At 40.9% G+C, this 24804-nt stretch overlaps 2 protein-coding genes across 3 annotated transcripts in view; one reads left to right on the top strand and one right to left on the bottom strand.

The window, feature by feature from the left end:
- Nucleotides 1-751: 751 nt before the first annotated feature.
- SERF1A (small EDRK-rich factor 1A) lies at nucleotides 752-5339 on the bottom strand. The gene is made up of 3 exons (XM_064403239.1): nucleotides 5045-5339; nucleotides 1770-1878; nucleotides 752-1259 (listed from the first exon to the last, which is right to left on the bottom strand). Exons 1-3 carry the CDS (start codon nucleotides 5049-5051, stop codon nucleotides 1187-1189), a joined length of 189 nt encoding a protein of 62 aa, XP_064259309.1. The 5' UTR covers nucleotides 5052-5339; the 3' UTR covers nucleotides 752-1186.
- A 183-nt stretch (nucleotides 5340-5522) lies between these two features.
- The window catches only part of BDP1 (B double prime 1, subunit of RNA polymerase III transcription initiation factor IIIB), a 51246-nt gene continuing 31964 nt past the window's right edge, over nucleotides 5523-24804 (top strand). The window contains exons 1-17 of one of the 2 annotated variants that reach the window (XM_064403237.1): nucleotides 5523-5835; nucleotides 9990-10551; nucleotides 11218-11324; nucleotides 12263-12322; nucleotides 12677-12817; nucleotides 13653-13786; nucleotides 14737-14831; nucleotides 15401-15455; nucleotides 16146-16289; nucleotides 17855-18139; nucleotides 18461-18635; nucleotides 19697-19856; nucleotides 21331-21407; nucleotides 22810-22954; nucleotides 23111-23187; nucleotides 23754-23913; nucleotides 24326-24405. In XM_064403237.1, coding sequence (XP_064259307.1) covers nucleotides 5660-5835; nucleotides 9990-10551; nucleotides 11218-11324; nucleotides 12263-12322; nucleotides 12677-12817; nucleotides 13653-13786; nucleotides 14737-14831; nucleotides 15401-15455; nucleotides 16146-16289; nucleotides 17855-18139; nucleotides 18461-18635; nucleotides 19697-19856; nucleotides 21331-21407; nucleotides 22810-22954; nucleotides 23111-23187; nucleotides 23754-23913; nucleotides 24326-24405 — 2633 coding nt within the window. In that variant the 5' untranslated portion in view covers nucleotides 5523-5659. Of the gene's footprint in view, nucleotides 5836-9989; nucleotides 10552-11217; nucleotides 11325-12262; nucleotides 12323-12676; nucleotides 12818-13652; nucleotides 13787-14736; nucleotides 14832-15400; nucleotides 15456-16145; nucleotides 16290-17854; nucleotides 18140-18460; nucleotides 18636-19696; nucleotides 19857-21330; nucleotides 21408-22809; nucleotides 22955-23110; nucleotides 23188-23753; nucleotides 23914-24322; nucleotides 24406-24804 lie in introns of both variants that reach the window. The other variant, XM_064403236.1, reaches the window with a different exon arrangement.

Below are 24804 nucleotides of genomic sequence, written 5' to 3'. Positions count from 1 at the left end.
ACCACCCACCCCTAGACTGTGCAGGTGTAAAAGCCAGGGGGTCCTTTGTTTTGGCTCCTTCTGCAGAGGCACCAGATGGAGGTGTGACTTTGTTAGTTATTGCACCAAGATTAAATTATATTGAACATCAGGATATGTGACACTGCTACAGAAGTGTGGGGTTGAGTTGGTAAGGAATGGTTCCTTTGGTAAGGAATCCTGGCCTGAATGTGAGCGTGAGGGGTGCAGCTGGAAGGAACTTCATCCCCAGCTCAGGCAGTGCAAATGTGACTGCCACAGTGGCTCCTGCATGGTCAGACAGGGAAAATTCCTCAATAGTTTCCCCCCAGTCAGTATACAACATACTCAAGCATGCCTGTGAAGCAAGGGCCGAGTGTCTCCCCACTAACTTTTATTCCTGAGGCAGGTTGAAGCAGTAATTTCAAGTAATTTAGGGGTATGTCAATTTCAAGATTTGCTTGCATTGCAACTCATTAACATCGAGCCTGCAGATTATTTAAGTTAGTATCAGGACTCGAGTCACTTTTGTACACCAACAAAGTCTACAAGTCAAGAGGTATTTTTTCCTATAGGGCAGATTTAAACTGTATGTAACAGTGCTTATAATATGCATTTCTTATAAACTTATACTTTTAATTGCACTTATGTTCTTCTACTGTATTTCTACACAAGATTATCCATTCCTTATGTTCTTGGTAACTTCTTAGAAATGAACTGATGATGAAGCGTAACTATTTCAGATTAGACAGTATTTCATGCAACGTTTTATTGTAAAAATATTTTGAGATTTACAGTTCAGACCTCTTCAAGGTTAAGCACATCTTACAAGTGTGTTCCACTCTGAATGAAGCTGTATTTTCAAGAATTCAGGCAACCAAATCTGGTCTAACTGTAGATTCAGAAATTCTGTTACTGGAACCATTAAGTAAAACTAACAAATGCAGCAAAAGCTAGAATAAAGCTATTGCTTGGTACTTTTATTCATAGACATGCAGAAGAGTGTAGTCAGTTTTGAAAGAGCACTGTAGACAACTAGGCCTATAGTAACCAGAAAATACTCTAAGTAATGATAGTTGAACAACTCTGCACAATAAACGTTTAATCATTTAATGGCTGGACTCTTTTATGAATGATCTTCTAGGTCCTTCTGCTTCATCAGTGCACTCGCCTTCTCCATAGCGGCAGCTCATTTTGCTCCTGCCTGCAGAGACTTCCTTTCATTAGCTGCTTTTTGCTTTTGCTGCATGATTTCAGAGTCCCTGTGAAGAAAAAACATTTGGATATCAGATACTGGCTCACAATTTTTCTAAGCAGAATTCCCACCCTTTAGTAACCCCCATGTGAAAAAGGAAAAAAGAATTTCTCAGCCACAAGCACAGTGTTTTTATTACTCTGTTTTTTTCAGGGTATGCATTACTCCATGAGGCAGACAATTTACTTGATTAGTAGACCTCATGTAATTCTTTCAATTTTGGAAGTAAAGGACACAATGGATCAAACATCTTCAAGAAAACATTACACAACCTTTTCCTGTTTGCAGTAGGCAAAAAACTGGTAAAAAAAAATCTTTACAGGATGTAATAAAAATACATCTTCTTAATAGCAGATATAGCAAAATTTCATCAACAGTTTATGCTCAGGCAAGTGATTAGCTGATGAATAAAAACAAAGTACTCAAATGCTGTGCCACCTAAGACACTGGATTCTTTCTGACCCATCTCGCTCTCCTTTTTCAGCCTAAACATTTACTCACCTTTACTAGATCTTACCTTTGTTTCCTCTGAGAAGCCGACAAACTATCTTCTTTCCTTTTGCCTTTGAGGATCTCCTGAGTTTTCTTCAGGTTCTTTTGGCGAGCAAGTTCACGCTGGTTCCCACCTGCAAGATAATATACAGTCAAACAAGTACTACCACTTTTTTTTTTTCCCCCACACAGTGTACCTGTCTAAAATTCTGCTATAAAGGCAGTACAGTTTGGCACAATGTGTAGAGCTGGTATGGTCATATCTTCTATCTCAGCGTCCTCTCCCAGTGTACACCAGGAGAAATTAAAGGCTCATAGCAGTTCCTTTTTCAATTCTATGTGTCATGTTCAAGAGATTACCAAAATCCTAATATTCCTTACAGAAACAAAATGTAGTTTGCCATAAAAGGCTGAAGGAAAATCATCACACCAATAGGCTGGGCAAAATCATGTCAGTAACTCATCCAAGGAAGAGTCATCCACTCTCAAAGGGAGATTGCTATATTCCATATAGCTTACAAATTAATTTTAGACCAAAAGAACAGCATTGAAATTGACTGCACTCAAATACTATTGAAGACATGACCTCAAAAGGTTTTTTTTCATTTGAAATGAAGTGCAGAATGTAAGCCTGGGCCTTAGCAACTGGGTGGCATTACTTCCAACAAAAGTGAGAAGAATAACATTACTTTAATATGTATATAAAGACACAAACCCACATCACTGTCAGTAGAGAGGACACTTCTTAGGGGAACAGACAGCTTTCCCCACGACTACCAACTCAACAAACTGCCAACAAGATTGAAATCAATCTCTTTGATCACACAAAGTTCTTGAGGGCACAACATCAAAACTAACCATCTAAATACTCAAGTCTTCCAGGCAATGGCCACAGACTGCAAACTCTTCTGCATTAGCTGGCAGTCTCTCCTCAGTATCCTCTTCCTTAGTTCTATTCTGCTCCAACCTGCCAGACCTGGTTCACTGGCTTGGTACTTCTTGCTCTACTTCTTTTGGACTGACAGTGTTCCAAGTATGCTGTGCATAATCATTTGTTCTGTTGAGCTAACACAATCACATTATTTTATATTAAATGACAATTCCATCTCTCCATAATTTCTGTTGTCTCTCTTTTCAGTCTCTCTACAGTTTTAAGACTGTCAATGCCATCTTTCAGTCTCAATGCCAGAGATCTCAGTCTTGAGGTGCCTGTAATTTCTGGTCTACAAAAGCATCTTAGGACTAGGTCACTTTTAAACAACAACCTCCTGGTATGATCCACCACTTTGTACCCACACCACTTCTGAGCAATCAAAGGTACCTGCCATGTCAACAAGTAGACAAAATCAATGCTGCAGAAGCAGGGGTTTGTGCATTCTTCACAACAGCCTATGGACTGTCTGGTAAGAGATGCCAGAAGCTCAAGTGCAAACAGCCCTGTATGACTGCTGCTTCCCAAGAGCTGCTCTTGTCTTGAAAGACAACTTTTGTCTGTGACAGGACATAAGTACTACCTGTTGGAAAAGCTAAGAGAACTTATCATCCTCACTAGCATCCTGTCCCTGAAGTCCATCTAGAAGAAGGGCAGCTGTTCAGAGAACGAAGCAAATCAGCTGTCTCTGGCAGTACTAGTGTTGATTAGAACTTGATGACTCATGAGCAGATGACACATTCCAGGCCATAAATGGTTCCTGAGTTTTGTGGTGCTCAGGAGGCAAGAACATTATATGAAGGACTGGGCAGCAATGAAAGAGCTTTTCTAAGGTGCTGAAAAAAAATAAATAAACACAACAAAAAAAACCCTCAAAAGGCCAAACGCAAAAAACAGAAATATCTTTTATCATGAAGAAAACAGAGACAAATTAAAAATGATCTGCTAAAGCCAGAATTACCCTCCACCCCAAACCTCACTACCTCCTTATGAGCAGTTACTCTCCACCCCTAAACTCCGGTTCTTCCTTGTTTTCCAAGCAAACAATGAGCACAGGCTCTGCAGAGTTTTTCCATACACACGGTAAGGTTTTAAACCTGGGAACATAACTCAACTGTATCACTAAAAAGCAGCTGGCACAGCAAAGCAGAGAAGGCAGAAAACCTGAGCAACACAGAATGCACACAAAGCATAGAATACCAAACAATTGTCTGAGGAAAAACTTCTACCATCAGTGCTTCCAAGAAAACATGGCCAAGCACTATTTGGTCCCATTACTTCATCTGCTGCATAAGTGTCCCTACCTTTAAGGGAAACACTGGTGTTTTCTACATTCTATAATATCAACCTAAATCTTCCATAAAATTGTCCCAACAGAAGACAATTCAGCTTCCTGAAATTCAAGCATGAGCTACCACAAAAAGAGCAGTACATGCTTCCTGCTTATACATTTCTATATATTCCTTCTCAAGCAGCCCCATCCTGGCCTGCTTGTGCAAGACATACTCCTTGCTTCAACCTGTCCTTGCTCTTCCAATGCCAGGAGAAGAAAAAGAAAAATGCCAACAAAAGTCCTACATGCGTTTCTTTATTATGTTCTGTGCACAAACTGTTTACATGCCAGGTCTTCAGCTGCATTTCAGCAGCAATGTGCCCTTGTAACTGTATTTTCGAGATGAATGTGAAAGCACAGCCCCAGAACTGTGGGTTTTTCCGAGTGAATGTGAAAGCACGATCTCAATTAAACAGAAGGAGTTTCTGTACCGGCAGACACAACAGGCAGAAGGCACAGGAGCGCTCCGAGCAGTCAGGGGAGCCGGAGCACCCTGGGCCCGGTTCAGTTCTCCGCCATTTTAGAGCGGCTGCACCAACACTGCCGTTCGTCAGCACGGCGACGAGTTACCGACTGCTCCTGCCCTTTCAACAACAGCTTCAACAACCACCGGTTAACCAGCAGAGTATTCAATGGCCAGCACTGATATAAAAGTCCTTTATTTCGGTCTGGGCAGCAGCTGGGGCTGAAATGAAGTGTGGCTGCTGTCTCAGCCCATTATCACCTTAATTTCTCCGCCCGTCCCGCCACCAGAAGGCGGAGGAGGATGTTTTCGCCTCCAGCCCCGGACGGCGGCAGGCGTGGGAAAAAGCCTCCTCCCCACGCACTCCCTGCAGGCGAGATTTCGCTGGGGGAACGCCAAGTCCGCAAACAGCCAGACGCGGCAGCGGCCACCCCCAGACCCCGGCCCAAGCCTGACCCCCAGCCGGACTGCCCTCGGCGTCGCGCCCATGCCCGGAGCCCACTAGGAGCGCGGCCCAAGTCCCACAGCCCACTTCGCTGCCCGACAGGCCCCAAGCAGCCGCCCGGTACTCACGGGTCATGGCGAGACGCTGAGGCGGCGCAGCACCGCTACGCCTCCCACCGACAGCGCCCGCAGAGCCCGGCGCACGCTCCGCTCACCCGGCCGGAACGGTCCGAGGCGCCGCCCGCCGCCGCCGCCCCTTATAGCGCTGGCTGGGCGCTGACGTCACGGCGCCGCGCGGACCCGGCCCAATCAGCGGGACGCGCGCCGCTGCCTCCCGCCCCAGGATCTTCGTGCTGCGCGTCCGCCCGGCCCGGGTGCGCGGGGGAGGTGTGGGGGTTTGGTGTAGCAGCGTGGGCTCGGGGGCAGAGCGGGCGCCTGGAGCCTGCTGCAAGCCGGCTGAACGGGGGCTGCTGGGCCCTTACCGGCGGCTACGGCGCCGCTATTGCTTGTCCCGTAGAGGCTCCGCCTCCTGCCCCTCCTCTCCTGGTCGGCGCACGCTGATGACGTCGCGGGGCGCGCCGCCGGGGCGGCACGCCGTGAGCCGGCCGGGCTCGCGGCACCAGCGGGCCCCCGCCGCCGCGCGCTGCTGACGCCGCCGAGCTCGCGGGCCGGCGGGCGCGCGCGCGCGCGCGCTTCTCCCGGGAGCGCCCGGCGCGCGCCTCTCCCGGCGGCGCCGCCGCCGCCATGTTCCGGCGGGCCCGTCTCACCGTGCGACCCAATGTGCGGCCCCCGGGCAGGGCCGCCGCCACCGGCACTGGCGGCGTGGACCCGGAGCCTCCGGAACGCCCAGGTTCGGACACCCCGGCGGCGGACGGAGCAGGGACCGCGGCGGGACCGGCGGACGCGCGGCGGGCAGAGAGGTGAGTCCCGCCGAGCAGGGCAGCGTGCCGGGCCGGCGGCGGCACTGGGCCGCGGGTCCCCGGGAGCGGGACGGGCCGTGCAGGGCGGGACCCGGCGGATCCCGGGAGGTAGCGGTGGCTCCGCTGGTTTTCGGGGCCTGCCGCCGTCTGGTTGTCAGTGCTGTGATACGGCGCTGGCTCGTCCTGAAGACCTCGTGGAAGACGAGGTGCGGTCTGTGCCCGGTGACTGCGTGTCCAGGGATGTCAGACAGGGACCTGTGGGTGTTCGACGCGTTCGCAGCCTAAGATGAACCCGCGTTTCTTCACTGGCGTCCTGCAGTAGGTGCCTGGAATAACACTGCAGTAACTGCCCGGGGAGTCGCCGTCCTTGGAGGTGGTTAAGGAAAGGCTGGACACGGTATTTAGTGCTGTGGGCTGTTTGACAAGATGGTGTTGGGGCATAGGTTGGGCTCGATGGTCTCGAGGTGTTTTCTAGCGCAATTGCTCGTGTGATTTTGTAAGTGAAGACTGCAAAGGAGGCGCCCAGTGTGGTCTGACACTCATAATTTCTGGCTCTGCAGCAGCCAGGAGCCCTGTTTTGCTGTGTGCAGCAAAAATTCTTTGTGCTTTGTAACCAGATAAGTTTGACTTTGCATTCCTACAACATTCGCTCTTTTGTGTTAATTTCTTTATGCATTGGCAAGGGAGGACCTTCTCTCTTTATGCGGGGTTTTGCCTATGCTTTAAGGTTTTTAAGGCCTTTTTATTATGATGGAAGCACGTGGTAAAGTTAGCCTTAGGACTGGCTCTCCCTGAGGACTTCCCTGTTGTAGGTTAAACCTGGCTGGTTGCCAAACCCGACACAGTTTGTTGATTGCTTCCCCATACCCCTGCCCATCCCAGCCTCATGGAATGGGCAGAAAATGAAAACGTCAAAAGTGCAAGAAAGGGCATGTCAAAATAAAGATGGTTCAATAGATAAAGGAGTACCTGGGCACATAAGCAAAGCAGAATTGGGGATTCATTCACCGCTACCCGCAGGTATTTTGTTATCTCCAAGAAAGAAGGGGTCGATGACTCATAAAAGGTACTTGGGAAGGCAAACGCCACAACTCCAAATTCCCTTTCTTTCTTCTTCCCCTGGCTTTTACTGAGGAGCATGATTCCGCACATTGTGGGATAGGCCTTCAGTCTTCTGAGATCAGCTGTCCTGGCTGCATCCCCTTCCAGCTTCTTGCTGATCCCCAGTGTGGTCAGTGATGGTGCAGTGTGAGAAATGACCCTGGTGCTGCATAATCATTGCTCAGCAATAGCTGAAAACATGGGTGTGCTGTCAGCAGTGTTGTGTGACAAATCTGAAACAGCACCATGTGAGCTACTGTGAAGGAAGTTAACTCTGCCCCCACCAAAGGCAGTACAGATCAGTGTTTCAGGACATGTCCTCATTCTGGTAGTTGTTCTTCAGAACAACATTCACACTTCTTTTGTACAGTTGGGTTTGAATCTTTCATAAATACCGTTATTCTTTTAGTTGAAGATTGCCCCTTATGACAATATGATGAAACAGTGTCAGTGTCTTCTGTTTCAGTGGCTGGAAATTCAGGTATCAGACTAGTTGTCATGGCATGTCTTTAGGAAACCCATACTGCCTTTTATTCAGCTTGTATCTTACATCTTTACGTGTTTAGCATTGTGTTTCAGGATTTCATTCTTTCAAGTTGTATTTATAATTCTTTTATGTTACAGGGATCACCTTACTGGATCTTTTGCTATTTGATTTTTTTTAAATGAAGAAATTTTTGCTATTTTTTCACTTAGATGCTACTGTTGCTGTTTCAGCAGATTTGTAAAAGACTTGTGTTTGTAATTTAACAGGTGCATTAGTGTAATATAATTTTAAGTTTCAAAACTTTGGTATTGGTGTGACTCTGAAAGGGACTGTGATCTATTCTCACGGTCTAAAACCAGGCCTTTGCCATCTAGCCTTCTGACAGGGTAGCCCACCTAGCTGACCAGGGGAAGCCAGTTCTACTGAAATCTTTTTGGATTTCAGTAGAACTTTTCTTACTGGCTCTCACACTATCCTTCCTTCTGGACAAAACATCCAGCACACACGTGGATGAACACATCATGTGATGTGTGAGCAGCTGGTTCATGGGTTGGGTTACAGTAAATGGGTGACATCAGTCTGGTGGCTGTTACTGGTGGGGTTCCACAGGGCTTCATCCTCAGCCCTGTGCTCTTCAACAGCTTAATAAATGACCTGGACACAGGTTTCAAAGGAATATTAAGTAAGTTTGTACATGATACAAAATGGGAGGCCCTTGTTGACTCCCTGTTGACTCCTTTGAGGACGGGAGGCCCTGCAGAGAGACCTCAAGAAATTTGAGGGCTGGGCAAACACCAGCATATGAAGTTCAAAATGGGAAAGTGCCAGATTCTGCACTTGGGGTGGGGCAGCCCTGATAGTATGGACAGACTGGGGAACAAGAGACTGGAGGAAAATGACCTGGGGTCCTGGTCAGTGACCAGTTGAACAGGAGCCAGCAGTGCCCTGGCAGCCAGGAGGGTCACCCACGTCCTGGGGGCATCAGTCAGGCACAGCATCACAGCCAGGCAGGGGAGGGGATTGTCCTGCTCTGCTCTGCACTCACCTCGAGTGCTGGGGACAGCTTTGGGTACCACAGTATAAGAAAGACATTGAGCTGTTAGAGAGCATCCAAAGAGGGGCAACAAACATGGTGAAGGGCCTTGAGGTGAAGCTGGATGAGGAGTGGGTGAGGCCACTTGTTCTGTTCAGCCTGGAAGAGACTGAGGGGAGACCTCATTGCAATCTACAACTTCTTCATGAGGGGAAGTGGAGGGGCAGACATTGATCTCTTCACTCACAGCTGCTCAAGTCTGTGTCTGTAGCATCAATCACTTTACATTGTTTGTTTTCTTATACTGAATAAATTTTGTTAATGGAAGCGAAAATTTTGTAAGAGAATTCTGATTTTTTTAATATACTTTGTTAGATTTTATTTAACTGTTCAGAAATCCAGTGCTGCACTCTTATTAAAAACTCCACCTAATATAGGTGGTATGGAGAAGGTGAATGAAGAATTACTTTCCTTGTCTCCTGCTGTACAAACAGTGAGTGTTGAGTGGAACTTGCAAGGATCTCATTCAAAACACCTAAATAGGCACCATGTAATAAGCCCTCTGAACTCTTGGCTGAAGGGCGTTCCATACTGAAAATGTGTATGAACTCACAGTGTGGGACAGATTTATTCAGCCATTTAACAAAGGCTGCTAAATGCAAGCACATCATCTGCAGCATTTGCAAGTAGCTGGAGAGAATTTTGAAAAGTTTGACTACGTGTTTATACTTTTTTATATTTCTTGGAAAGCATTTACTTCTGACCATTTTTAAAAACGTGTGTCACCTCCATGGGTGTGGTTGTGCTTACGTACAGAAACAAGGCATAGTTCCAACATAAAATTAAAAAACTCTCTTTATGACACAGTTATAATTATACTGCAGTCTTACTATGAGCAACAGCCATAGTAAGCTAAACACTGGTGGAGTCAGCAGATTTGGGATGATCATAATGGTTGGCAATTTTACTTGTACTTTGAAAATTATTTCTGCATAAGTGATAGAAAAAGTGCTTACATACAGAGTTTTCCACGGAAGCTAAGAGCTATTGATGTGTTAAATGTGACCAGCAGTTTGACTGCTGAAGTTTTTCTGGAACTCACAGTTTACATGTCATCTACTTGCCAATGAGTAAGAGGAATGCTCTCTTTTGTTGTAATAAAAATCATCAAACCACTGTTACATACAGCTTTGTTGAAATGTTTTTAATATATCACCCATGTTATGTGGGTAGTTTTTTATAAAGCTTTATACTGGTATTTTCAGCTGAAAGGAGAGAGCCTTCCAAAAAAAGAGATACTGTTGCAAGCTTGTAGATCAGTGATTAGTATTAGAAAATAATATGTCAGTTCTTAGAGCTGATTATTTGATGAGGAAATACCAGCTACATGTTGGTCCTAGCATAGCTTCTTGTGTATAGTTGCTTTCCTGTAGCCTAATGTTTATACTGGTTGGCCCATAAACACATATTGAAAGTAAGAGTGACAAATCTATCACTGTAAAGAACTTCAGAATACTTTCTTAAATTTTCTAGTGATGACAAGGCGGACAATACGGACAATACAAGTGGCACTGGGGAAGCTAGTAAACCTTCAGAGATGCTTACACAGAGAAGAAAACGTATCTCCACCATGCCAAATCTTGTCAAACCCAGAGCTGGACCATCGTCTGCTCAGCGTTCTGCACCAAAACTGCAGAGGCGAACATCACAGGCTTCTGATGGCAGTGCTTCACTTCAGAAGGATCCCTCCCCATCAGAAAAGAGTAATGTTGAAAGCTCTGTAAAGTCTCCTATGCTTCCTGAGAAGAAAACACCTGTGCCACAAGTGCCACAGTTTTCACCGCTAAAAAAGTCTGCGAACAAAGAGCAAACTGTTGGTGTAACTACTCAGAAAAATGATGATGGCTTGCAGAAGAATGTACCCTCTCCTCTCAAGGAGAGACCAACACAGGAAAGATCACGAACACAGGAGGAAAAGCTACCTGTGAAACCTTCTCATGAGAAAGTCAAACGAACTTGTTCTGACCGTGAAAGGATCCTCAAAGCTCGTAAATTAAGAGAAATGCTTAAAGAAGAGCTGAAGAAAGAGCGGATGGTAAGGCCTCTGTGTTAAGCAGTGAGCTTATCTGTGAAGGGCAAGACATTTGATTCACCCTGCATACATTATCTCTTTGCAGTAATGTTTTCTGATGATTGTCAGCTGCTTACTGCTAGTCATCTGTCATACCTCATAACTCTCGTGTGTTTATTCTGTTTAAAAGCAGTAGCAGCGCTTTGTTCCCTAATAATACAGATTTTATAAGGAATTGCCTAAGTTTTTCTTTGATTAGACCACAAGTCTTCTTGGCATGACACCTGGTTTTATTTTGTAGTCAACATTCCAATTTTGAAAGTTTCACAGGTTGTAATACAGCAGGGAGATGTGCTGCAAGAAGTCTGGATTTGGTGGATATTTTTTCAAGCTGATCATTGTCAGAGTTCTGTAATTTTGAATAACTTTTAACTTATTTGTGTCAGGTATTGAATGCTTCTGAATGGGTAAGTGGCTTAAGGGTCTGCTGCCCTCACTGAGAAAGGGACACTTTTAAGATAATCTTGTTTTGGTTCTTGGGAGTGGTGTGTGTGTGAACAACAAAATTCCATTAGTGGGGTACTTCATAAATAAACAAAAGTAGCAATAATTTGTGAAATATAAAATATTTTCAGGGTGAATCTAAGTGTTTATTGTTTTCTTTTGTTTCATTTTTGGTTTGTATGGAAGAAGTTGAAACACAGGCCTCCAGTAATTGAAGGACGTTCTCCACCAGATCGTTCTAAAATGACAATGAGAGACTTAATATACTATCTGCCAGAAAACAATCCTATGAAGTAAGTATGACTTTTTGTCTCTCTCCTTAGGTTAAATTACTTTTTGACCTCTATAATACTTAAATATGGTGTATTAGCACAGATGCAGTATTGTTGCAGTGGTAACAAAAGCTTCTAGACTAGCTTCTAGTTTTCTCATCTGCTTAATTCTAGTACAGAAGTGAGAATGGAGCTTAGTGTACTTGTTGAAATACACAAATGTGAATCTGTCCCTAGTGTTGATTTATCTCTGAAGAAATACAGACTAGTAGAATTTTTTTTTCCAACTCCCTACTGTGAAATTTTTAGTTGTGGCTGTTAGGGATGTTATAATTGCCCACCAGACCCAGTGGACTCAGGAAGCTAAGCATTTCTTCTTCTAGGCACTGAAATGCGAAATGCACTGCAAGACCCTAGAGGTGTTTACATTCCTTGTGGATGAGTGTAGCTGCTGCTGCTCCACTGACATATTTCACTAATGCAGCTAACTGCACAGACTGTCACAGACAGAGCAGAGCAGGGCCTTTTTCCTGCAACTAGCAAAAGCAGTCACATGACTAGAAATTCAGTTATCCAAATTCTCTTCTTTCAGTAGTAGATGAGTTTTCTGGTATCCTCTATTATCCCTTGCTCCTTAATGTTTGTGTGTTTTATTTATCACTTCCCTTATTTTTTTCTCTTACACTAAATAGTCCCCAAGGAGGTAAAAAGCAAGATGCTCTCGCATTACCTGTATCCATACAATGGATTTCTGCTTTTTTTTGTCCTTACTTGTACAAAAAAGGGCAAAATTTACTAAGCAGTGGTGGTTGTGAATTCAACCTAGATGTAATACAAAGAACTGAAAAAAAAAAAGCTTTGTGTTTTCTTGTCCATAGTGCACTAAAAGCCAGTTTTGTGGAAGAAAGCAGAAATATATCTGTACAAACAATCATCTCTAGTTTTTTATGACATTCTAGGTCTTCATTGGTAGAAGAAAAGAGAACAGAAAGAAGTTCTGCACTGAGTCAAATGAAAGAGTAAGTCTTGATGGTGAGGTATAGTCAGAAAGTTTTCTAGGGTAAAAAAACCCTGCTTTTCTGTGATAATACTAACAGTAGAGGTATATTTTTTTTACTGTTCAAATATCACAGTCTAATTTATAAAAATTGCAATTTTGGTTGGTATGGTGGTTAAAGAACATTTTGCTTTCAATGTTAAGTTTTGCATATTTCCATTTTACAGTAGAAGGAAAAGCAGGATTCAAAGTTCAGGTGTTGACTGATTTCTTGATGTGTTGTATTGCTGGATGGTTCATCAGATTGTTGAATGTCTATTGAGCAGCAATTCAAAACACTGGACAGTATTTTTATGTGCTATCTTCAAAATTGTAGACAGGAAGAGAACAGTACTCCTGATCATGAAGAAGAGGAGGAGGAGGAAGAAGAGAATGGGGAAGAGAGTCAGGATGGCCCACTTCTCGTTCCTCGTGTGAAAGTAGCAGAAGATGGTTCAATCATTCTGGATGAAGAAAGGTGATAAATTCTGTGCCTGACTTATGGACAGTACTGCATTGCAGCTCAATTTGTAAATAGAGGACTACTTTGGACTGGGATGAGTATGAGTGTATTTATGTTTGAAAGTTGAGCTACACTAACTTTGGAAACTGTGCAATGATGTGGCAAATTACAAACAGCAATAGACTGCATCTCTGTAGTGGCATACTTTATGAGAAATGTTTTTGGGGAAGGAGGGAGAGAGGAAGATGACATTTTATTACTGTGAATGAACACTGAAGATTTGTCAGACTTCCAAATGTCTTCTGTTGAGCTGAGGTTTTTGCTTCTCGTAGTTAACATGTATCTGCTGACTGTTACTTGGGTATCAGTATGATTTGCTCTAGCTTTGTGTCTTGCCTGTTGCTGCTTTATTCTTCTGTCAGTGTTTTCAGTAACTTTGCTTAGAATATGATGTTTAAAAAGTAGATTATAAATTTTCTGAGTTCCCCAAAGGTATTAACATGAAATTTAGGCCAAGGTTTAAGGATAAAGATGGCATGGTAAAAGAATTTGAAAGTATTGTAGAAGAATATTGAGGGGCGTTCATGGTTTTACAAAATAGATTTCTGAAATGTTTAAAAGTCAGGGGTTTTTTAACATAAAAAGCAAATTTACTTACAGAGGGTAAATAGGGTAGTGTTTTCTTGCTGCATTCTCCTATTAAAGTATGTGTTAGTGTAATTATTAAAATTACACACTAGAAATGCTCACTTTTGGAAAAAATAAATTGAATAGCTGTCTTATAAACATCTACTATATGGTTTTTCAGCAATATTTTGAGTTGAGTCTTCTTGTGTGTTTTCTTTCCCAGCTTAACTGTAGAAGTTCTAAGGACAAAAGGTCCATGTGTTGTTGAAGAAAATGATCCCATCTTTGAGCGTGGCTCTACAACTACATATTCTAGCTTCAGGAAAAGTTTTTACACAAAACCATGGTCAAATAAAGGTGAATATATTTTTAGTTTCAAGCTTTGAGTCTGCAGAAAAGTTGTGGTTTTCACCCCCAGTGGAGTAAATGGATCTACTTACATGTCTCATGTAGTCTCAACCCTCCACACTCTTACAACAGGCAGAGCTGTGGTATTTACTGTGATAACTAGCATTTTAAAAAAATCCAGTGCCTTTTAATGTGTAGGCTACCTCTACTTTCTTTCTGCCATGGATGTTTAGATGCTGAGGAAATGCTAGTCTACTTTACCAAGAGCATAATTTTGGATTCTGGTTTACAAATTTTTGAGTTCTATATGGTACTTAACTAGGTTGTTCCAGCATGGGCAGGAACAGATTGTGTAAGGTGTTTCTGTGTGCACTGCTTTCAGTGCAAGTGGACAGCTGTGTTCTTATGAGTGCGTGGGTTGGTTTCTTCTCTACCCCTGCTGTGAATTGACTATTATCTCTAGGTTTACAACACTCTGCAAGACTTTTTACAATTGGAAATTACTTTTTACCGCTATAGACAGAAAAAATGGCTTCAGAATTCACTGTGGTCTCTTTGGAATGCACTCTTTTCCTGTTGGTAATGGAGACAGTAGATTTACATGATGTTTTTCTGATTTCTGTTTGTGCTTGTGTCCATAGTAAAAATGGACATAGACAATTTGGGTTGGTTAACTTTGATTTGCTAGCTTTAGAAAGCACACTTCACATTCTTTAGTTTTCCGATAGTTTAGACAATTCTTTCTGTTGATAGTTCATTCAGCAAATGTTATTAGAGGGACCTAGGTAAAGTAACAAACATGCTGTATACATACTCACCTGGACTTGCAGCTACAGTAGACAATCTCAAAGTTACTGATCTTATGACATTAAGTTTGCAAGTTTTTATTTCTGATAGCAAGAAGGATGGCTTAGTAAATATTCAAGTGTGTGTAATTTTGTCTTTCTTTTCCCTTCTAGAAACAGACATGTTCTTTTTAGCTATCAGTATGGTAGGAACAGACTTCTCCTTGATTGGGCGGCTGTTCCCTCACAGAGCCAGAGCAGAAATTAAGGTAAAAATTGAAGCACTCAATAAAGAAATTAAACATCTGGTTTTACTCTTCTTTTTCTTCTTTGCATTCCTGTACTTCCTCTACCAGTGTTGGTAATTTTGGTGCGAATTTTCTCTACAGTAGTGCTTGTTTTCTCGTACCTGTTTCAAGAAGTTGTAAGTGTCTGAAACATTAAAATGTTGGTTGAATTTCAATCAATGTATCTAGTTTTTAAACACTTTGTTTAGTTAAAGAATGCTGATAAGCCTAAAGGGCTGTTTGGTGAGGGGCTTCTGTGTTATCTTTTTTGTTATAGACAGCTGGGAAAGTCTTTGATATTTCAAACCTTGCTCAGATTAACAGTCAGGAAAAGGTGTAGAAAATAATAAAAAATGTATCACTAGTGATAAGCTGTGGTAACAGATTTTATATTTAAAAACTAGTTACAAACTTGTGTTCTGTGGATATGCGTGTGAATTTTAACAACATTAGTTGGTTTGTTGTACTGAAGGATTAGCTTGTGCTGCCATTTTGTACAAGATATTGTTGCATTTCTTCCTTAACACAACTTTTTGTGCATTTGCTTTTAGAACAAGTTCAAACGTGAGGAAAAAACTAATGGATGGAGAATAGACAAAGCTTTCAGTAAGTAAATATTCCCTACCCTACAATGGGTCATTAAGTGGTAGCCATCTATTTTGATGGTAATTTCTGTGCTTTGCCTTGTTTGAATTACTTACAAGAAAGTTTTTGTTCATAGATGAATCCAGAAGCTGTGAAATCTTAGGTTTTCATAACAAGCATAGTTCACAACAGTGATCTTTAGTTTTGTTTTCTATCTTTTCTGGATGTTTGCTAAATGAGATTAATCTTCTGCTAAATAAGATTAATATAAACTTCTGTAGATTCAGTGGAAGATAATTCTTCTTTTTAATGGGAATTTTTGAGTTATTTATTGTAAACTGCTTTGAGACTCCTTAAAGACTTTCTTTGCTAGGTGAATGAGGTACATATTCCTACAGCAAAGCAGTATGTTCACACGTTACTTGGTACTATGGTATAGTTTATGTATTTGTCAGTCCTTAAATTTTCTGAAGTACTTAGTTTTATAACTTGTTTTTTAAAACCAAACTACCATAATCCAGTCACCTTTATGTCAACTTCAGCCCTTGCTCAGGTGATATAGAAAATACTTTGAAGAACTCTCTTTTTTAAATGTATATGACCTTTGCTTTTTATTATTATGTCATGTATCACTGATTATTTTACAAAGATGAAACTTGAAAAAATAATCAACTTTGCAATCTGTTCTATTTCTTTGCTTTAATCTTATAGAAGAAAAACGACCCTTTGATTTTGAATTCTTTGCCCAGCTCCTTGAGAAGGTCTTAGCAGATGAGGGAAAGAGGAAGCAAAAGACTGTTAAAAGCCAGAAGCCAAAAGAAAAAAAGTCTCCAAGGCCACAGAAGAAGTCAAAAGGTATTTTAAAAATGTGCTTGGGATGGCATTATAGAGCAGTGGTCAGTAATGTGTTGCTAGCAGAGGAAAAATCACATAGGGCATCACATTTTCCTTCCCTGTTGTAGACAGGACAAGAAGATCTTAGCTTCATAGTGGAACATTTTCAGATGTAGTTTACTGATGTACATGATGGTAATCATTAGTAACAGAGCAGAAACATACCATGTTTCCACCATGATACCATGGTGAAAATGGTGGTCTTCCACAATCTGAAGTGCTGATATTCTCGTTTACCAGTTGGTAAGTATCTCCATGAGTTGCTAATTAATCCACTTCTAGAATTTTTGGGCCAAAATCATATTTTTGGCAAACTCTTATGTGTTGAAAGTTTTCTTTCATTTTAAATCCTCTTCTTTTAAGGGCTCTGTTTCTCCTTTGATAGTAGTTTAACTTCCTGAGTCTGAGCAGTATGATTGTTTTCAGAGAATGATGTAAAAGTTGATTTATCTTTCTGGTCTATTCAAAATAGATTATGTTTAATCACTGTTGATCACCACTGTGTTTTACTGCCTCAGTAATTGGGAAAGGACCTTTGACAGATGTGCTTTAATTAAAAGCAGTTATACTGATGCTGTTTCATACATTTCTTGCTAATTTTTTGGCATTGTTCACTTGTTTGTTCCACAAGGACCTATCCTTTTGTAAGTGGTATTGTAAAACAAACAAGTGAACATATTTTTAAAAGGGATGCTAGCTAGGAAGCAAGATCTCTTAAAATTGAAGTAGTTGCTGCTTTTCTATACCCTTGGTTTTGGATGTGACTAAGTAAAACATCCCATGTATTAGGACTTAAAACCATGTAGAGAAATCTTGTTTCTACACTTTAGTGGTAGATTAAAGGTATGCCATGCATAAAGCAATGTGAGTATGCTTTTCTACTTCTCTTGCATTTTGGAGTTCTTAATTACAGAGAAATTAGTTCATTTAAGATGAATGAAAAGGGAATGAAAGGTTCTGGTGGTTAAATAGAGGATCAAGACAAAATGTCCTTAAAATAGGGGGGAGAAAAATTTTAGTAACTCACAAAACCCAGAAAATAAATTGTTAACCATTAGATAAATATTTCAGCTTCCTTATGTAAGCTGGAAGGATCAACTGATACACATTTCTTGATGAAAAATTGCTTTTGTATGGCATACATTCTGTTACCGTCATCACCTATTTCTGCAGACATACAAAAATTCTTTGCAGGAGTAGCAATGTCTTTTTTTCCCTGAATCCAAATGTGGCTGCATCAAGTGCAAAAAAGCACAGGCACAATACCATTTACTAAATTTGCTTTACATCTCGTATTGACTTTTCCCTGTTGCAGTGTTGTCCCATGTACAGAATGTGTTTTGCATTAAATGCTGACACTTTTCTGGCAAGTCAGTGACTGATGTTCCCCAGTCCTGCTCATACACCTGGCAGTGTATTGGCAATGATACATGAGTACACAAATGTTTTTAGTAGAAATGCCTTTGCTGTTTGTGGCTCCTAGTACTCCACCAGTCTATTGACCAAGAACCATATTGTCTCATTAGCAAAAGCTGCCAGCACAGAAGCTGCTAATGATCAAGATGAACCTCAGGAAGCTGGAATTTCTGATGCAGAAACAGAAGCAGATGGTGTGACAGCTGAGAAAGAAAATGAGGAATCTCTGGGCATTTCTGAACAGGCAGAAGAAGAGGTTGCCTTAGAGCCAGCATTAGCCAAAAAGAAGAGAAAGAGGAAGAAAAAAGATGATCTTGAACAGGAAGTGGAGAATATTCCTAAAGAAGTGCCTGTTCCTTCAAAAACTGCTGAAGAAGGGAAGTCCTCTAATAAAAGTAAGAGGCAAAAATGCTCACTTTTAAATGTTCAAATAGAAAATTTATAGAAAGTCGTTGCTAACTTTAAAGTCAGATTTTGGTCTTTGATTTAAGTTGCTGGTCTGCCTTGTGGGGAGGTTGTGGAATGATGTGTTTTAAAATCAGCTTTCATTCTAAATCTAAACATACTTTGTTCTCTTAAATCTTAATACTTATACCTTTTCTGGTGGAATTTTAGTCTTACATTAACTCTTCTTCACTGTAGGTAGGATTTGATTACTGAAATTCCAAGATGTTTCCCAGAATGCCTCAACTGATTTAATTCTTATTAATTATCAGGGAAAAAAGTGATACATGATGCAAGCAGTGATGGTGATACCACCTGTGGAGAAGAAGTGGATTGTGCTATTGAAGGAAAGCAAAGTGAGACTGCTGTTACAGAGGAAGAGAGATCAGAATCCTGTTCATCAGTGAACAGCCAAATGGAGAGAGAAGGTGGTGTCAATTTATGCAGGTAATGTTTATAATGGAAAGCTTAGGCAAAACAAAAAAATAGCTTAAATTTTTTATATTGGTTTTATTTATTCATAATAGCCACCATTTAACTGCCACAGAATATGCAGGTTTCTGAGAACTGTCCTGGGGTTTAGCAAACTATTTATGATTTATGTAATCAAAATATTGTCTGTGCTACTTGGCTGCCCTTGCAAAATTAATGCACATAATTACTAAAGTAGTTTCCAAAAGTTATTTCATTTTTTAAGAGTGTTTAGGAAGATGAATATTTATCCTAACTTCTAATATTTCTCTAGAAGCACAGGTTGATAATGTTGCTAAGTTGAGTTACTATATGCTTGGAATTTTTATCTGTAATAAAATTATTCTTGTGGAAAAGGAATGATACTTAGATTTTATTTATGCAGAATTTGTGTGAGATCCAAGCTTTTGGGTTCAGTTTTGGGCATACTTTTACTAAAAAGAAAGTGAATGCTTGTTTATTAAACTCATTATATGTGAAAATGGTGAATTGAAAAATTCATTATGATACTGTGACTGTTGCTTCAGAATTTTGTGTGTTAATTTGTTGTATTTAGCTGCATTGTAATTGTTTGTTATTTTATACATATTCCCAAACTTCCATTTTCTTTAGTAGTTCATTAGAAGTATATGAAGGGACAGTTATTTGCCTTTGGACTCAATGTAGATTGTTACAAAAGATCAGAGGAAAAAAACATTGGCATGCCGTTGATTGTGTTAAAGTTTATTTTCGTAAAAGCAATAAGTCTAGAATAATCAGATGAGATTTCTACATAATCTTATAATTGCAGTGCAAAAGTACAAAAGTGGTTTTAAAGCTCTGCAAGTATTATTAGTCTGCAAAAATAGTCTGCAAAAAATTAGTCTGAAAAGATAGTGTGCAAATATTATTAAAATTTCATGAGATTCTCTGAAACATGGGTAGTTATTTAGTGTCAAAATTGAGGGGTTTTTTTGTGCAACTTCTCTGTCTGTAAGCAGGATCACCTTTTTTCCTACAAGTATACTAATATTACTGTATGCTTTTATTTATTGCAGCCTTGAAGATAGCAATGATGCTATACTAGAACCAGAACCTGCTAAATTGAGAGCCAGAGATATTAGAGATAACGCATCACAGGAAAGCCAGATTTCAGAGCTACCAGTTTCAAATATTAGAAGCAAGGAATCAGGATGTGTAGAAACTACGGAATCAAAGGTATTACTATTTTTCTGTGCAGTTCATCTCAAGACCTTGCCCTTGGTCATTAAAAGTGGTTTGTAAATCAAAGCCATTTTTGGATTGGTTTTGTAATATTTTCACCATCAAGTGGAAAACAATCAACAGGCCTGAGAAAACCATCAAAATTGAAATACTGTCATTTCTTGCGGGCTTAATGGGCTGTCCATTAACTTAAATATATTCAGAGGGTATACTGTGCATGCCTGACTTACCTCATAGATAATTTATACAGCTGAACAGTTTAATTGTTCAAAAGTGAATGACTGCAATATGAATAGCTAGGCCTAGGAGCAGGATTTTGCTGGCATATGCTTACTGGCACGGTGTTGGAAACTGATTTGAGTGGAACGCACATTGGGATGTTTGTGCTGCTCCGCGAATGATCTAGATAATAGAGCAGAGTGTAACCTCAGCAAGTTTACAGATTAGACAGATCTGGAAGGAATTGCTTGCCAAGGACAAGACACCCAAAGGTTATACTGGCCTCCAGAGGGACCTGGAGAGGCTGGAGAAATGGGCTATGGGAACCTCAGGAAGTTCAGCACGGGGAGAAGCAGTCCTGCACCAGAAGAAGAACAGCCCAAAGCACCAGCACACGCGGCAAGCTTTCCCAGATGGAAAGCAGCTTTGCAGAGAAGAACCCGGTTGTCCTGGTGGTCTCCGAGTTGAACATGAACCAGGAAAGTGCTGTGGCTGCACAAACAGTTAATGGTGTCCTGGGCTGCAGCAGGAGCAGTGTTGCCAGCAGGCCAAGGGAGGTGATCCGTGCCCCTTGTTCAGCGCTGATGAAGCTGTGCCTGGAGGCCTGAACCGGTCCCGGGCTTCCTGCTAGGAGAGACCTGGACACACTGGAGACAGCCCCTCAGAGGGTCACACAGATGGTAAGGGGCTGGAAGCATCTCTCCTAAGACAAAAAGCTGAAGGAGCAGGAACTGTTCAACCTGGAGAGGAGGCTCAGGGGGAGCCTTCTCTGAAGGATCTGAAGAGATCCCTCTTCAACCGTTCCACAAAACCCCAGAGGGAGGCTGCAAACAGGAGAGAGCCAGGCTCTTTCCAGGGTGCCCAGTGACGGGACAAGAGACAGTGGGCAAACAGTGCAGGACAGGAGGTTCCTTCTGAGCACCAGGAAATCCTGTTTCACTGGGAGGGTTACCAAGCACTGGCACAGGCTGCCCAGAGAGACTGTGGAGACTCTATCCTTGGCAAGATTGAGAAGCTGTCTGGACACACTATTGGGCCACCAGCTCCAGGTGCCTTGATGTATTGGTTTTACGTAGCCTGATTATGGTAGCAAGGGGCTAGAGGGGTGGCTTCTGGATGATGAGATGCTGCTGGAAGCTTCTTCCATGTGCAGTAGAGCCAATCTCTGGTGTCTGCAAAGATGGTCAAGACTGTTGTTCAAGGCTGGGCCAATTAGAAAGATTTCTTCTCTACAACATTTCTCCCTCAGAGTGAAGATACACATCACTCACAAGAACCAGATGGAAAGCGGAGTGCATCAGAATGTGGTTCACAGTCTGAAATCATGTAAGTAGAATTATTTTACTTTGAGGTATAGATACAGGTTTACTTGAAGTAAACCTGTATCTACTCAATTTGAAGATAATTCCAATTGACCATAGCAGGTTGAACCAGTCAGGAGATTGTGATGATTTTTTTCCATATTCAGTGAAGCTTTTTGGTAGAAATTTTGATTACTCAGTAGCAGTGCATTAGCTAAGATCTAAATGGTAGGTAGGAATAGGAAGAAAGACTTAGCTAAACGTTGAGAAAAAAACCCTAGCCTTTCTACAGCCAGCAAGAGCAAGAGAATGATAAAATTCTGCCACATTTTGGGTAAACTTGGCTGTGAAATTTAATTTTTGGTTTTTTAATAGAAGGGCCTCACTGAATTCTTTGACATTTGTGGTTGTCCATCAGAGATTATTAGCTGTACATGTCATGTGTATGGTGTATTTCTTTTTTCCTATTTGGAAAACTGTTCCTTTTAGGAACTTGGTGCAAGCTTCTAAGATAGAAGATGCTCCAAAATGTCTCTCTTCTCTGCACTCCTTTATGAAGTCAATTTTGGTGACTGTTTCTCATACTGAGAAATTATATTTGAAGTAGTCTGTGTCTAAGATTTCCATTTTTGCATGACCATCAAATTCTTATTTCATGATACAGTCTTTTAAAGGTGATTTAGAGATGCTGAGATTGGGTATTAGTTTAGAGATGAGGTATTAGTTTATGCTAAGTTGGTTTTCATACTTCTATCTTTCCCTTTTTGAAGGGCAGCTCACTCTTATGGTAAAGACTGTCAAAGCTTTATTTATCCTGTTCTAGGGAGAATATAAGAAAAGGTAGTAGTTCCCAATCTGAAGATTATTGATAAGATGTAGGGCTGTGTCAGTGTGTGCATCCCAGGACATGCCATTGCAGTGGTTAAGAACAAAGAAAGTGACGTACGTACCCCATTCTTCAGTAAGGTGTGGATGCTGGCAGTAGGACAAGGTATTTGAAAAAAAGTTTGGTTTTCCATGACTGAGATAGCTTTGAAAGGGGATGGGGGGACAGGAGAGGTGGATGCAAAACACTGTATATAGGGCAGATTTATATTGTTTCTATATAAAATTAATCCACTGACGTGAATTGTGAATCCCAAGGAGAAAAAATATTCTTATTTATTTAACAGCAGGAAATACTTCCTTAAAGTATTTTGAAGTAGATTCCACTGAAAGCCAGCAAAGTTAAGGTTTACTTGATGCTCTTTTCATAACTTTATAGCATGTCTTTTAGTATCAGAAAGATGCAATAGGGTTTTTTTCTGTTTATTGTCTTGCTACATGTAATGTCTTGACCCATGTGGTCTGTGATGCTCTTGAAGTACATCTTGAACTTTAAGTTTCTCTTTGGTAATAATGTATACCACCTTTCTTGATATCTTAAGGAAAACTGAAAAGTCAGCACATAGAAGGTGCTTGCAAAGACCTAAACCAAATTTAGTGAGGTCATCTGGAAGGAGGGAGACAGCAACACAAGACAAAATGGAAGCCGAAACTTCTTCTCCAGCCCTTGCAAATGCAGGTGAAAAGGTCAGAAAGAGGATTGTTACTTAGTATATTCTTGTTGCTGCATCTCTTTTGCTCAATGGGGATACTGTGGGCCAGCCACAGAAATAATATTTTAGGAACTGCTACTATGATACCTGCACGCTTGTCTAAGAGTAATATTCCTTGCCTCAATTCCAGTGCTCTGAAGAGGAGAATAGAAGAAACAAAAATGAAGCCACAGAAGTAGAGAACAGCGATTTGGACACTGCCTCTCAGTAAGTATGGAGATCACTTTTCCAGTCTCCTGGTATGAACTGACTATAACTGTTAATCTATTCCATATAGTTCTTCTTGCAAAAGATAGCAAAAACTGTAAAGCTTTAATGTAAGTTTCAAAATTGACTTTAACATTTTTTTGGATGATATCAGGTGGTACTAAGGTAGAAGGTACACACTTCGTTTCTGGAAAGCATTGAAGTACCAGCAATGCCTGTAATTTGAGAGGGGGAGAGTGATAACTGTGGCTTTGCTTTCTTGCCAGCCTCAGTTGTAAGGTAATGGCTCTGCTTCTGGCACTTGCAGAAGCAGCTGTGATATGAAATCTAGTTAAATTCCTCAATTGTGTGACAAATTAATCTCTTTTTAATACATAGATAAATTGAGTTTTCATGCGTTGTAAGACTAAAAAAAGCTTGTTTCTTATGTAAAGCAACTTGCATAAGTTTGGGCAAATCTTTCTGAAGACAACAAAATTCAAGTAAAGAAATTGTGCAAGATTGTGCAGTATTGATAGGCTTGAATATTATGTAATAAATGTCACTGTTGTGGATCCTTTGTGCAGAGAACCTGAAAAAACTGCAATTGCAAAGACAATAGGTAGAGGATTTCGACAGAGGTTTAAACCTAATGTTACAAGAGCATCTGGAAGGAAGGAAGAGCCTGAAAAAGATACAGGAAATGATAAAAAATCCCATCTACAGCCTAAGGGGGAAACTGAGAAGGTATTTAATAAAGTAACATTACTGAAGATAATAAGCTGCTGGATACAGCAGTAATGTTATCTTTTTTTCCTTTCCTTTTTTTGCTCCTGAGCATGAACAGGAATTAGCCACTTACTTAACCTGCTTTCAGTGATAGCTTGGTATTGCTTAGTAACCTCAGCTATGGTGAGAGGTTGTTACACAAAAAGTAGATACCAATAGTCTTTCATGTCCTGCAGCAAATACAACTTCAGGTGTTTGCTGTAGTTTTTACTGCACCTGTCTGACTGAGAAATTTATCCTGTAATTTTTTGTGTGTCATAAGCAATCTGTTTTGTCTCCTCTTATGAACATTTACTTGGTCAGTTAGGTGATGGTGTACTTAATGAATGTAAGACAGTTCATGTCATAATGCTCTGTTTTTGTTCAGAAGAACGACCAAGGTAATAGATCTGATGATACCAGTGAAGATACTGCAGAAAAAGATGACAAAGTCCTGGAGACAATGTCTCAGTAAGTATGAGAAAAATACGAAGATAAGCACTGCTGTCCTGCAGTTTATTGTTCTTGTCACTTCTGGTAGTATTTTGTATGGTAATTATAGAAGTTTTTGAAGGAACTTCTGCACTACAGAAATTGAGGGGAAAATAGGAATCTTCATTAATTTATGAAACATATATTAAGCATTTTCATTTTTAAAGTTGTACTTTTAAATTATAAGTCAATCATGATAAATGTAAAAAAGCTGAAAATTTAGTCCCTCAAAAAATAAACAGCCTTAGCTACTCACTTTTAATACTAAAATGCATACATTTCAGTGGTTAGGTATTTAAACAATAGAAGTAAGTGTTCTTAAAGTGTAGTTAAGTGTTAGATGTCAAATAAGAGAAGAAAAAAATTCAGTGTGTGGGC

This window comes from Passer domesticus, chromosome Z, assembly GCF_036417665.1.
Source record: "Passer domesticus isolate bPasDom1 chromosome Z, bPasDom1.hap1, whole genome shotgun sequence".
Lineage (NCBI taxonomy): Eukaryota > Metazoa > Chordata > Aves > Passeriformes > Passeridae > Passer > Passer domesticus.
The sequence above is the reverse complement of the archived record's forward strand: the minus strand, read 5'-3'. Positions and strand labels throughout refer to the sequence as shown.

Excerpts from the sequence above, each read along its gene's own strand:
- SERF1A (XM_064403239.1), bottom strand. Across the intron at positions 1,260-1,769 it reads GCTTCTCAGAGGAAACAAAG|GGACTCTGAAATCATGCAGC; the intron begins GTAAGATCTAGT and ends TTTTCTTCACAG.